Source organism: Neurospora tetraspora, assembly GCF_033439725.1.
Source record: "Neurospora tetraspora strain CBS 560.94 chromosome Unknown B0H65scaffold_7, whole genome shotgun sequence".
In the NCBI taxonomy this organism is placed as follows: domain Eukaryota; kingdom Fungi; phylum Ascomycota; class Sordariomycetes; order Sordariales; family Sordariaceae; genus Neurospora; species Neurospora tetraspora.
The window spans coordinates 645,684-659,187 of NW_026944389.1; the positions used below are offsets into that span (position 1 = coordinate 645,684).

The 13,504-nt window shown below is 52.4% G+C and overlaps 6 protein-coding genes across 6 annotated transcripts; 4 read left to right on the forward strand and 2 right to left on the reverse strand.

Annotated features, from left to right (window-relative positions):
* Positions 1–587: 587 nt before the first annotated feature.
* B0H65DRAFT_432671 (uncharacterized protein) lies at positions 588–842 on the reverse strand (the record flags this gene model as incomplete). Its single annotated transcript, XM_062825021.1, has 1 exon — positions 588–842. A coding segment is annotated over one exon (255 nt), but the record flags the coding sequence as incomplete, so codon positions are not given.
* Positions 843–4,111: 3,269 nt separating this feature from the next.
* Positions 4,112–5,370, reverse strand: B0H65DRAFT_511176 (alternative oxidase mitochondrial precursor; the record flags this gene model as incomplete). The annotated part of the gene is made up of 4 exons (XM_062828465.1): positions 4,112–4,294; positions 4,346–4,801; positions 4,852–4,957; positions 5,012–5,370. The coding sequence occupies 4 exons, from the start codon at positions 5,368–5,370 to the stop codon at positions 4,112–4,114; spliced, it is 1,104 nt and encodes a 367-aa protein (XP_062678204.1).
* A 2,221-nt stretch (positions 5,371–7,591) lies between these two features.
* Positions 7,592–7,909, forward strand: B0H65DRAFT_432533 (uncharacterized protein; the record flags this gene model as incomplete). The annotated part of the gene is made up of 1 exon (XM_062825010.1): positions 7,592–7,909. One exon carries the CDS (start codon positions 7,592–7,594, stop codon positions 7,907–7,909), a length of 318 nt encoding a protein of 105 aa, XP_062678205.1.
* Positions 7,910–8,710: 801 nt separating this feature from the next.
* On the forward strand, positions 8,711–9,771 carry B0H65DRAFT_445125 (uncharacterized protein; the record flags this gene model as incomplete). The annotated part of the gene is made up of 3 exons (XM_062825717.1): positions 8,711–8,960; positions 9,101–9,144; positions 9,358–9,771. 3 exons carry the CDS (start codon positions 8,711–8,713, stop codon positions 9,769–9,771), a joined length of 708 nt encoding a protein of 235 aa, XP_062678206.1.
* Positions 9,772–10,113: 342 nt separating this feature from the next.
* On the forward strand, positions 10,114–10,368 carry B0H65DRAFT_433207 (uncharacterized protein; the record flags this gene model as incomplete). The annotated part of the gene is made up of 1 exon (XM_062825051.1): positions 10,114–10,368. A coding segment is annotated over one exon (255 nt), but the record flags the coding sequence as incomplete, so codon positions are not given.
* A 366-nt stretch (positions 10,369–10,734) lies between these two features.
* On the forward strand, positions 10,735–11,955 carry B0H65DRAFT_432256 (uncharacterized protein; the record flags this gene model as incomplete). The annotated part of the gene is made up of 2 exons (XM_062824991.1): positions 10,735–11,510; positions 11,574–11,955. The coding sequence occupies 2 exons, from the start codon at positions 10,735–10,737 to the stop codon at positions 11,953–11,955; spliced, it is 1,158 nt and encodes a 385-aa protein (XP_062678208.1).
* Between the last annotated feature and the right edge of the window lie 1,549 nt (positions 11,956–13,504).

A 13,504-nucleotide genomic window follows, 5' to 3' on the forward strand; every position in this document is an offset into this window, starting at 1 on the left:
TCAGTGGCAGCCCAACTGGCAGTCCAGTGGTGTGCTGTTGGAAGCACCCCGGCCCCCATGTTGAAGGAAGTTTGGGGTGGGGGCCGGGCGACAGTCCTTATTATTGGAAAGACCGTCGATGAACATAGGAAAGGGAGGAACCTCGCCAAACCTTGCATGAAACCGTTTCACGAGATGATGGATCGTGACGAAGACCCTGATACTGCCTGGCACTTGGCTGGCCATACTTTCCTTCGCAGGACTAGCCCGGAGCATTTCATGCAGATGGTCGGTCAGATGCCGAAGGTGCTTATAGTCGTCTGGAATAGATCTCAGGGTACCCAGAATGTCCGAATGCGGAAAAGGCTGCAACGGACGGTGTACGAGAGAGATCCGGAGGAGAAGGATGCAGGGAAGTTCGAGTGGAGGGAGGAGCATTGGAGGAGGATGTTGAGGAGGAAGAGATTGTCGAGAAGAGTGGCTACTGCCAAGGGGATTCGAGTGGCTGGTTTATGGGAATGTCAGACTTTTGTTGCTTGCGATCTTGGCAGATCCACGAACAAACGACAAGAAAGTGAAAGGAAAGTGCCACTCACGCTTTGTGTTCTTTACGGGCGAGGGAGCCCCTTGGGCTTGGGGGTGCTAGTCACATAAACTTGGAGAGCGGCCTTGCGGATGACCGCATAGGCTGGGAGAGGGAAGGGGCCCGGGGCACGGGAAGTCTGGTGCTGGGGCCGGGTGGTCACCACCGCATGGATCGCGGTGTCCGCGGTGGATGCGATGGGCTGGGCCGGATGAGGGAACGGGCCGGGACAGGTGGTGCCGGTGGTGTGATGCTTCTTCGTTTGCTCGTGGTGAGCTTGCTGCTGCTGCTGTTATTGTCAGTTGAAATGCTCGGATGGAGTCATGTTGCATTCACCCTGGAGTGAAAGCAAAGTGACCTCCCTGGATCACCCACGGTGGTGACGACGCGGGTGTCCTTGAAGAAGCTTACTACCTCATAGAAGGAAGTTTCGTGCGTGATAGGAATGATCTTGTGCCGAAGGAGATGGAGGTATGCGGTGGAAGGAGAGTCAAGGTGAGGGGCCGCGATCAGGACGATCTGAGATTGTCTCACGGTCGCGCGGTGTTGTGGAAGGAAGAGGTGGAAGACCGTATCGCAATGAAGGGAAGTTGAACTGAAGACTTACTGGCGAGGACATCTTGTTGTAGTTGTGATGAAGAAGCTTTTGGAGCTTGTTCTTGCGAAGCTTGTTGGTTGTGATTGTGATGAGTGAGGACTTGTGTTCGTGGTGATGGTTGAAGAAGTGAAGGAGGAAAGGAAGAGGACGGGAAGAAAGTGGGAGCAAGAAGAAGAGGGTTTTGAAGCCCCGCGGGGGACTCACAACCCGTCTCAACTTGCGAGGCCCGAGACAGGGCAACAGCACGGCTGCCTGCCAGAATTTGATCGTCCAAAGTCTGTGGGCGGGTGACCAAACTCGAAGAGAAAACAGGAAGGAACGAGGAGTATGGTGCCCACGCTGCCAGGTCTCAGCGGCGGGCAGAGATACATACCCTGTCCTCGAGGTATATAGGTCAGTCGTCCGTGCCTTCTGTTCAACAAAAAGCGCGGTTGGCGTAGTGGTTAACGCATCCACAAAGTTCGAGACCATGCGGGTTGAAATCCCCGCCGAACCACTTTCAAAGACCGATTTTGGGGGAACAAATGGAAAAGATCAAGAATGTGGAAGACCCAGGTTCGACTCCTGGACTGCGCAGCCATTTTTTGGTGTTTTCCTGCCATCTTCTTTTGCCGGCTAGGGCCCTGTATTTCTTTCCTCTAGAGGCCGGGCGATCTCTTGCGGAGATGGAGTCGATTTGGATGCGTCACTTGGGAGAACGTTGGCGCCAGGCACTGGCTGTTTTGACTTCGCCAACGCCTTTTGAGAGTTTGAGGTACTATTAACCTAGAGGTACGCAAGATGAGTGATTGTGACTGTGTAGTCTGTGTATGCCTGTTTCTATGGCAAAGAAGAACAGTGAGACAGCTGATATTTGCAAGATATGGTGAGATTCAGAAGCAGGCTTATGACACTCGAGTTCCCCTCCTGTGCATAGAGGTATTCATTGCACGATGTATGAACTTGATGCTGGTTTTGTATCAAATCCACAAGACTTACACTTACCACTCTCGCCGACGCCCTCCTTCAAACAAAGAGTGTTCCACCAGACACTAGCAATTCCTATCTCGTCGAGAGCCTCTGCCACTAGGACTTGATAATCTTGCTCCTCCACGATCGCCTATGGTACAGATTCAACGTCTTGATGCCATGTGGCTTTTGGTTATTTCTCTCTGCTTGCTTGCTTTGGTCTTTGAATCACCTTGTTAGGGAAGCAGCACTGGTTTTCCACTCGTTTCCTTCTCGTTTTGAACTAATTCCTATCATACATCACTGTCGTTGAGTGATGTTGTCCGTCAAGGGCGACGTCGATTCCAAGGTCTGGCATATTTCCTCACAGGCTTCCGGAGCCGGCAATTTTCGAACTGCAAGACAGTCGACCTCTTGATTCTGATTATCTCCTTGGCTGTTCCTTCTGCGTCCAGACAAAGTTGAACTTCGACAAAAATGCTGGCCGCTCATCAACCGGCCTCATGTTATCCCACGACAAATAACCGCGAAGAGTTCAACCCCGGAGCCTAGAAAGAACAAGAGGTTGATAAGCATGGGCACGAAGGCCCAGAGAGGCAGTCGGCGGTGTCAGCGGTGGCTTCGGTGTCAGCGGTGGCTTCGGTGTCTTCGGTGGCTGCTTTGGTGGTTGGTGGTTTCCTCGGTGTGTGTGGCATATGCGGCTCAACCTCCTCAAAACCAGAACAGCCTCCAACTCCGACCAATCATTATTGGCGTTGGGTGTGAGACTGGATTCGGGCCAGTTGGCCAGGGAGGCTCACACCTAGTCTGTACTTCCAGATGTGTTGAGTAAGATTTGGACAAAGATTGGCCGGAATCACAGCACGAGGAGGGAAGATGGTCGCAGCGCCATCTTGATCTTCCCGTGCACATCAGGAATGGCATCCTACCTAGACAAGCCGAACGATGCTAGCTTCCAACGAGCTGATACGAGAAAGCGGAGGATGAACGTTGTTGTCGTCGATAAAATGGGGGAAGAGACCAGCTCCGAAATTCATCAGGGGGATGACGGTTGGCAATTAACAGCTGGAGTTTACACTACCTCAACGTATACCGTCTGTCAAACGAGTAAAGCGGTGATGAGCAAGGGCTCCTGCTGTACGTAGAGGTATGAAACGGAAAGTTTTAGGATGAACGTTGGTGTCAGTTCTTGCAAGGTGGGATATCGAGAAGGTGTTCATTGTCTGTCGTGTTGTCCGATGGAGTCGTGATAACTTGATACAACTTCAACATCAAGACCTTATCACTGACGTCAACTCTCCAGTCCCCCCGGCTTTATCATGACTCCACCGTTCTCCAGCAAGTGGAACATTTTATATCCTGCTGCACTGACAGATAAACCAAGTGGACATCGTCTCCCTCCTTAGGTGTCAAGTTATGACGGCTTCACAAACCCGTTCGAACGATTTGATAAAAAACAATGTAACACAGAGATAAGGGTCCGCGTCAAATCCGTGCAACATGAAATGAATCATGTCCAGTCTATTTGCAGTGGAGTCTAACGCAGCATATTTAGAACCACAGCTGCCCAAAAAAGGGGGCGCTATCCAAAATACCCCCTGTCCATCTATCTTCCTTCTATCCGATAATCCGAAGCATCCGAGCTTCCCCAAACCCAAGTGTGAAAAAAGATGAATGCCGGATGCAAAAATGAAAATGCTCGCGTAAATGCGTGATTGATCGCCGAACTCCATATGAAACCTGAAAAAAAAAAAAAAAAAAAAAAAAAAAGGAAACCATTAAGAAAATGGGGCCAGTCTGTGGCCGTAATCCGTAATCAAGCAGCAAGAAGACCTGGGTATATCCTCAGAGTGTGTCTTCTTACTCCACCAGATCCCGGATGGAAGGGGAAAGGAAACAAAGAGGCTGGTGGTCCACTGAGTCTTCTCCAAGCCGGGAAAGAAGGGACAGTCGCGCGTGCCTTTGCGTCTTCAACAAGGTATCTCCATTGTGGCGTTGGATGTTTAGTGAGTCTCCTTGCTGATAACCTCCTCACGCTCCAGACCAGCTGGCCTGATAACAGAGAGGTGCTTGGGGAAGGCCTTGACGACTCCGCTACCGGGACACTCCATGAAGGGGTTGGGGTCGGCGACCTGATCGAGGTTGCCGAAAGTGTGGTTGACGCCACGGTGGGAAGCCTCATCAGCCTGTGATATGTTAGCATAGAACAAGCTTGCAGAAGTGGTGACGAAACGTACTCTAACGTAGAGGATGAGATCCTTCATGGTTCTGTGACCCTCGGGCATGTTCCAGTAGCGGACAGCAATGTCGGGGATGCGGAACTTGGGGTCGGACCACTTCTTGAGGTAGCCATGGTCCATCTCAAGCAAGCAGCGGGTGTAAGTATGAACAGCCTCTTCCTCGAGGTAGCCGACGAAGCGGTGGCAAATCTTGGGAGAGAAGAGGTACGAGATGAACATGGCGTTGTAGAAGACGCCCTGGGCACCGAGCACGACGAGTCTCATGAACCAGCCGGGCTTGTACATCTCGAGAAAGGTGAGGAGGTGCATCCTCTCGTTGTAGGACTCCTCAAGAAGAGACTTGATCCAGCCATGGTCAGGCTTGAAACGGCGAATGGACTGGAGATGGCGCAAGTTACCGGCGACCATGCCAGGAACACCAGCAATAGACTCGAGGAAGATGAAGCGGACGAGCTAGTGTCGTTAGCAGGGCACGAGGTCAGATAGTCGGGGATGAAACCTACCCATTGGCGCTCAGTCAGGGGCTTGTTGGCAGCCAAAGCAGTTGTGGGATTCTTCGAGTCGACCTGCTGCTCAGGACGCATGCCCGTGACGAGATCCATCCAGAATCTGGGGAGCATCTGTTAACAATGAACGACCAGAAGTTTTCGACGTCTAACGTACCTGCAAGTGCGGACAATCTTCCAGGCAATCCAGTCACCGAAAGTCCTAGGCTTACGATGGCTGGGAACAACGTTCAAGAGAACATTCTCATTCCAACCCTCGTGGGGCCACGTGAGCGGCAGAGTAGCAAAGGCATTTCCATCCCTAACCTCCGAAGCGGCAGGAAGAACAGAAGAGACAGGGCCGGTAGGAATGGCGGCAACAGGCTTGTTGGCGTTGTTGCTTGTCGAGATGGCGCGAGGATAACGGAGAGCAGCGTAGCCGACAAGAGGTGCGGGAGTGAAGAAGGACGAACCAGCAGACGTTACGCCCTTAGTCAAGAGCCGAAGCTTGGAGCGGTCTGGGAGACGATGAGCCATGGTTGCTGATGCTGTGAGTTTGCGACAGAAGAACGAACGACTGTGATTCAGATGACGTCTCACACTTTCAAGCATTCAAGGGATATCACGAGGTAGGGGGACGAGGCAGAAGAACCTTTATACAGACGAGTCATGACCGAAGCACTGGGCAGCTCCATCAGACAGAAGATTCGTATACACTTGGATACTATGAATCGCGACGCGATGGAGCTATGACGAACGTAGGGCACACCCGAGGATCGCCGTGGCGGAGGGTGTGTGGGAACGAAAAGAGGCCGGATTGGGACTTGATTCATGAACACTGGATCGCATGCGGAAACCCGAGAGGACGAGATGAACGGTCAGAGTTCTGTGTTTCCTTTGATACCGCTAACGAACGAAGGGCCTTGTTCCGGTGTTCCATAGCTTCCCTTGTCCCTATCATATGGGTTATTCTGGGAAACATGCTCCATGACTTGGGAGGGGTCATCGGTGTTGGCGGCGGTCGAAGAACATGCTGATATGTACCAGGGCAACGAAGCCGTGACTGTTTCGAGGGTAGATCTCCTCCCATGATCAACGGCCAACGATCTTGGTGTCTCGGGAGTGGTGACTGGTGGTGCAGGTGGTTTCCAGAAGGTTGGGCTCGCTGAAACATGTGACAGTCGATTGGTCAAAGCTTGTGAAGGGGTCAGCAAACAGCGTTTGACACTTGACTTGGCTTGTGGTTGGAGCCCGGAATGTTCGGGACTAAATCGGGAGTATGGAAGGAGTGGAACGGGTGGAGGAGGGAAAGGGATGACCCATGTGAATGTCCCGGGACGACGACAACCTCGCATGGCGATCATCGTCATCTTGACATTGTATTCAGCCGCAGAGCTTGGCATGATTTTGATGTCTTGAAAGGGCTGAGCCATCTGATGTTGAGCGTCAGAGTGTTTCCTCGTGAAAGAAGCAAAGATGGTTGAAGATGTTGGTACACATGGTCATGTTCTGCGCCTTTGACTTCCCAAGTCTCGACTTCTGACAGATTGCAGGGTAGTCAGTCCTCTGTTGGCAGTTGTCTACCCTGACATTTGGAAAATGAACGTCGGGAGGTCTCGGAACAACGGAAGAGACGTGGCTGGCGCCCCCTGAGTCAACAGCGAGCTCGCGTCCTCATGGCAGCGAGAACAGCGCGCCCTCGCTATTTTCCGCTTTGTTCCGGTCAGCAATCTTGGAGATCCATCCGCCACAGTTGTCAATGTGGAATGCGACAAGAATGGAACAGAGGGTGGAATGACGGGACGAGAAAGGAGAGATGAAATGTACAAAGTTGGTCGAGAATCTCCGACACTTTGATTGCGATTGTGATGGCGATTGCGAAAAGGAACAATAAAGACAAAGACTGTTTGTCCTCCAGCGGCTCAACTTGGAAGGACCAGAGGTTGCCAGAAAATTGTGTCATCATTCCTTGGCAGCTCCTTCTCCATCGCAAATGAACATGGAATTGTTGTTGCCAAAAAGTTCGTGATGCGTTCGTTGTTCGCACTTTCTTTGCCAGCCGAACCCCTCCGAAAAGCCCCACTATTTGCCGGCTGTCCCTGGCATTGGCGATAACTCTATTTGTTCCGCGCTTATCCATTGGTCGATGCGGTTGGCACTATATCCACCTGGTCCGTGCTGAGAACATCAAGTTTCGAAACCCGAACACAGTCCGCGACATCCACCAGCAGGACACTTCTTGACCGCGATTATGACTCTTTCACAGTTTGCGAACCTTCCATGACTCCAAGCCACGATCAAGAATCCATACGTATCTCGTAGGGCTGAGAAGAGTGGTCTGATTAGATCCTGCTTCGTCAGCGTCGGTGACTGAGCGCTCGTCACATGAACTCCTTTTACACAATGAGCAATCTACACCAAGTACTGTCAACGATGACTCTTCGCGGTCAGGTTCGGGCTCGAGACGGTCACAGCGGAGTCCGGACAGCCAGAAGCTCACCGTGAACCATCACGTGCCACCCCCTCATCTTCCTTTCGTCTCTTCTCGAGGTCGACCTTCGGGACCGAGGACTAGCCGCCAAGGTGCTCACAGAGATAAGAAAGCTCTTGGCAGCACTTTTGAGGCATCTTAACTCGCCAAAATGGGTCACGATAGGTCATTTGGTGGATAACTTGCTCATCCCGAAACAGTAACGGCTAACAAATGTTAGGCTACTCACGATATCGGAGGCGATGACGCAAACCTTCACCAGAGGGCATGGCTGCCTGGGAGTATAAGTGTTGGGGGTTTGATAGCCTGAAACTTCTTCCTGTTCACGATCCTTCGCCTTGTTTACTTCACGATCTTCCTCGGACACAACCTTCGCACTATCGTCAGCTCACTAGAAACCACCATATCACCAGAGCATCCATTGGATCCCAACTGACCAACACGTCACAAACCTCACCGGCTACATGCAAAAAGCCTTCACTCAAGATGTTTTTCATCGCCGCTATCCGCAACTGGAGGGTTGACCCGCGCCGTGTCAAAGACGAAGCCATCCGCATGTTGAGGATCTTGACCGGGTCGATATAGACAGACCGTCTCCGACTCCATCAGCGCGCCGGCCCTTCCTACCCAGTAGTGCAGTCCGTTTTGTCTAGTGGCAAATCGACCATCAATGATTCTTCTTCAGGAACGTCAAGTCAACCACCTCTCCAGAGTACTGATTCAGCCGATTATCATATCATGGCGGAAAAAAAAGAGCGAAAAAAAAAAGTCATCCATCAACCGGCTACACTACACCACATCCTCGGCCTTTCAAACCCCCAACATCCCCATCGGACTCTGCACCAAACAACGGCTCTCTGGTCACCACAATCACCATCAAACACGTCAACAAGACAACTAGCGTACTCGCGGCTTAACAACACTGATGACACCGACAAAGGAGTCATCAACATGGGTGATCAGGAACGTGTGGTGCAGATGCTCGGAAAGGTTACGGCATGGGCGGGAATGATTGCGTGGGGTTGAGGGTCGAAATCAAAAGTGCGTGGTGGATGGTAAATGACAAGGAAGAAGTTTGCGGGCTTCGGGAAGATTGCGACAATGACTGAGGAAGGGAAAAGGGTACAACGTCTGGAGGTGGATTGTCTTGGTTTGCGCTTGATGGCCGGGGAAATGGGTTGGTTGATAACGTTGATGGAGCTGGAACGTTAGATTTGCTGGCTAGGAATGACATTGGGGCTTTGTCCTTTGATGGGATCGGGATGGAAGAATCTGAAAAAGCCGATATCTGGGGAGGCTGATGTAGTTTGTTCAGCAAACGACATCACCGGCTTCAAAAGGCAAAGCATGAAGAAAAACTCTTCGCCACCAGAAGGGTAGGTAAACATGAGTCACAGGAAATCAGAGACCGCAGTCATTTTCACCTCAAACTTGTGCTGTCGTCGATGTCTGAAGCCAGCCGCATACGCTCCTGGCGTCAACTGCTACACCCCCTTCATCCTTCATGCACTGCACGCGGTGAAGATGGTGTGCTGGTTCGATCGCAAAATGTGCAGACGGGAATCTAGCGGCTTAAATGCCAGAACACGCTCACATGAAAAGAGAAGTGACAGAAAATACCTAGTGCGTGTCCCAGGTAGGGAAAGGGTGGGCGGGAGATCGTTGGACAGGATGCCGATTGTCGATGTTGTAAGCGCCGACTTTGCAGCTATTTTGGGCGATGGAGCTTCCCGCGGCCGACGATCGCGGGAAGCGCTGTAACTTTGCGGTTTTTAGGCGGTTGCACGGTGATGGATTGCCGCCCAGCTTGTGAGACCAAGGTACAACGAAAGTACACAGATTGAGGAAAATGTTTCTTGCAAAAGGTCACAAACATTAAAAGCATAGCTTTGCAGTCCTCCTCGTCGACCAGAGCATTTTTGATCCCTCTTACTTGATGTCAAGTGTTGCGAAATGGCGACAGCAATTCGTTCGACATCTAAATGCCAAGCATTGACGGACGGCTGCCGACCCAACCTTGCCAGCTCTGACAGCCCACTTCCACAGCTGTCAGCCGTGGCTTGCCCCTCCCAGATGTGGCGCGATGGTGGCTGTTTTGCTGTAAGCGCTCGGACCTTTTGGCTGCCGACGGACGCAACTCCAAACTTTGGAGTTTCAGATTCAGGCGGCTGATTGAAGTCATGATCCAGATTTCCCCGCTTTTCTTGCGCGACTCACGAACTCAGCGACTCGGATGCCCATGGGAATGCTTGGAGGATATGACTGCATTTGGTGAACACGGCAATCGCAAAGTCGCGGCGCAAGTGCGTCCACCATCAACGACAGGTCCACGGCTTTTAACGACCACAACAACGGACAGCCAATCAAGACTCCCCCGTCCCTGTCCCGCCAGCGCCCAGCATGGCATGGACGTCCAAAAGTCATCCGGATCCCAATGGGCGTCATGATGCAACACATTGCGCCTCAAGATCCCGGGCTGCAACCCTATCATGACTTTTTCATGGACATGGTTCATTTCGCCCCTCAACCGAGAGCTACGGTCCGCGGAGCAATGTCCCCTTTGTTGATTTGTTCTCGACCCATTTCGAACAATTGTCTCGTCTGTTCTTCTCCCAGTTCTTTGTACGCTGTCATTGGTCCAGAATCACTTATACCTTTCGCGCTTCAGTTCGGGATATCCCACCTCATTGGAGCTTCCATCCCCATGTCAGTCATATGTACTTGACCCCGGAGTATGCTGCAAAGTATTCTTGCGCTCCACCTCATGCCATGTGATACTCCTCAAAAAAGTCCATGGTAGTTCCTGGGGCTATGTTTTCGGCTGCTACCTCTTGAGTTCCCTCAAGACTGCCCGTCAACCCCCTTCTTGTTCCATCTCCGACCCCCTATCACGCGACAAGTGGTCAGGCCATGACCCCGTATTGAACATTTGGACATCTCCGGCCCGCCGTAACGAACCCAACCCATTACCACCATGTCATCTCGTCTCTAGCTGGCTGTTGTTGCTGCTGGTCCTTTCCCTTCTGTCTAATCACCGGGTGTGATCTACCATTCTACTAGTACTTTCTTTCTTGCCGGTCTTGACTGGACACTTCTTGGGTAGACATACCTATTCTAATTATACGGGGCCGGTCCCTCCGTACTTTCTTTACCACTCTGGTGTTCGTTGATCGACAATCTCTCCATACCATCGGACATAGGGCTGGCCTCTGATCTACGGGTGCCCAACCCAAGCAACCCATCATCGAGGCTCTGCCTACCTATCAACAGGTCTATTTGGCAGTGGACGACGATCACCACATCATCGACCTCAGACTTTCAGAGCGCGCAGTTTCTCTTCGACATTCCGCTGGGCGGAACTAATATTCACAACCACCACTTAATATCGATACCCAACACCAACCGCCATCATGCTCTGGCAACCAACAACCCTCCTCGCCGCCCTCCTGGCTGTGGCCCCCGTCGTCCAAGCTGGCATCGGCTCCCTCATCGCCGAAGGCATGACGCGCGGCTCGCCCTCCTACCACAAGCGCATGGAAGAGATCATGGGCTCCTACCTCCTGCGCCGGGGCTTTCTCGAGGAACGACAATCAGACTTCTCCACCTCCGCCGTCGGGCAGGACCCCATCTTCACCGCCGACGGCACCCTCAACATGACAGCCTGGAACGCCCAAGTCAACGCCGCCTGCATTTCCACCTTGCGCCAGCTGACTGCTGCGAGCAACCCGTCCGGAACGTGCGTGTGCTATAACCTCCCGGCGCTGGACAACTCCACGGGCGTGTTCGAGGCAGACCTCAGGTTGTTCAGGATCAATGATGCGAGAGATAGTTTCGCGGGGATCAAGCCGGAACAGATTTCGGTGGGCGTGAGGTTCGTGGGGGCTAATGTGAGGACTACGACCGCTGATCAGCCTGTTGCGAATGCGGCTGGCGGCGGAAGTTCGGCAGCAAAGGCTTCGCAGGGGGCTTCTGCTTCTACTTCCCAGGCGGAGACTGCTTCTCCTTCTTCTGTGTCTGCTGCTTCGGTGGGAAGAGTAGGAGGAAGCGGCGACGGAGAGGCGGCGAATGCGCTTGCTGCTAGACAGTCGCCAGGAGATCTGCCGAGTAATGGTGATCCGACGCTGTTGCAGCAGTATTTGTTTTTGGGGCAGATTGATAAGGGGAAGATGACTGGTGATATGACTATGTACGTTTTCCTCCTCCCCCCCCCCCCATCATACCCTCACCGCAGTATTCTAACCAGACACAGGGCCCAACTCCAACACCTCCTCCTCCCCATCGTCACCCTCTCCGCCACCACCCCCTCCGGCGCCTCCGTGTCAACCAACATCTCCTCCAACGAAGCCGCCTTTGTCGCCGGTGTTTTCAGCAAGGAAGTCGTCCTGTCGGACTTCAACCGCGCCCAGCTGGCAGTCGAAGACGAGATTGCGAGACTCAAGAATGGCACGACGGCGTTTGTGTTGCCGGGCGTGCAGATTATGATTTTCCCGGTTGGACTGGTCATTACGAGTGTTTGGTTGGCCGTGGCCATTGCGGCGTATGGCTATGGGACTTTTTGTAGGTATAATTTTGCTGTGCAGTATCAGCAGAGGAGGGCGGTGGTGGAGAGGGGGGGGATGGCGAGGATTTGAGAGTGTTTGACAATGGGGAAATTCATGTGATTGGAAGACCAGAGGAAGAAAGAGGTTGTGAAGAGTTGGGAGGCAATTGGTGACGGTGGTGATGGTCAGTAGGATTTCTGTTTCTTGGATATCCAACCGTACGGCAAGTCGGACGGAGGTTTGGAGCGGTCATGATGTTTTCGGCTTTGGCTTTTGGCTTTTGGCTACAGCATTCAGATATGCATCGCATCTCTCTTTTCCTTTTACATTAACAAAACAGCGATTGTGTTACTCGCATTTACATGGCGTTCTTATTCTGATTTACATTATCGACAGTGTACACCAGTCTAGAGCTGCTCCATCGTTGCTTTTCCTTTGCTCAAAGTTGGACCCTCGGCAAGATAGATGGCATCTTACTCGGAGACGGTTTCTGCCAAACAGTGCCGTTCGAGAGGGGGTATGCACCGAGGCCATGGCTGCCCACCACAACAATGAGCTCGAGTGATTCAAAGCTTTCGGACTAAATCTCAACATTCTCTCCTCTACCCAATATTGAAACATCGTAGCATTAAATGCCCGGCATCTTTCAGATGTTGCATCCGAAGTGTGAAGGGGAACTTCTTGGGAGTTTCGGAGTTTCAGGTTCCGCTTCGCTTTGACGCTAGCGCTACGACGCTAACAACGGTCTTGACTCGCTTGGACCCTTGTCATAAGGCGTGGGGTTGACTGCAACTTACACTAACAATACACAACAGAATTATTTAGCTTAATCAAATAGTATGCGTTAGAGCCTTACACAGCCACTAGCATCTCTTCCCCGCTTCGAGCACCGACCGCAGTGACCAACGCTGACGACATTGACCAACGCTGAAACATGTCGTCAACCGAACATCCCATCGACCCCGACGAGACTTTGTACTTTGAAGAATGAGACGACATTCCTCTTGTTGCCGAACGAACGAACGAAACGAAACTCGTTGAGCGCCGAGATCCCCCGGAGCGCGATACCGGTCGCCGATGGCGTACCTCGCCGAAGACGTAGCTCATCGGAGCCATGGGTCACCGGTCATTGTACGGTCGATGCGCCGATGCGCCCGATGCGAACGGATGGATTCATGTCTGAGCCCCGCGTCCGACCGCCGTTAAATGCCGTTGGCGACTCATCCACGACATATCGATGGCGAATATCAGGAGACCCGTTTCGAAAGCTTCCACCCTTGACGTAGCAAGCGCTACACGCCCACGGTCGAAGATTTGACTAGTGTCGAGAGGGAGAGGTCGTTGGAGGGGTATCCCATCCTCATTAATCCTCTCCATCCTTCCCTATCCTAGCGGATGGGTTGTCGTTCGATGTCGATATACAAGTGTATACAAAGATGATGGCGTATATCAGAGCGGCGAGTACGTACAGACGGGAGCTGGAAGACGAGGACACTTGGGCAGGGCAGGGCAGGACAGGGTATCGCTGTCTCGAGTAGACACTCGACTCGACTCGAGGATTCCATGTTGCCGTCCGTCTGCTTGGTGCTTGGTGCTTGGTGTTATCGCCGGTGCCTCGTACCCGGTGTCAACCGTCATG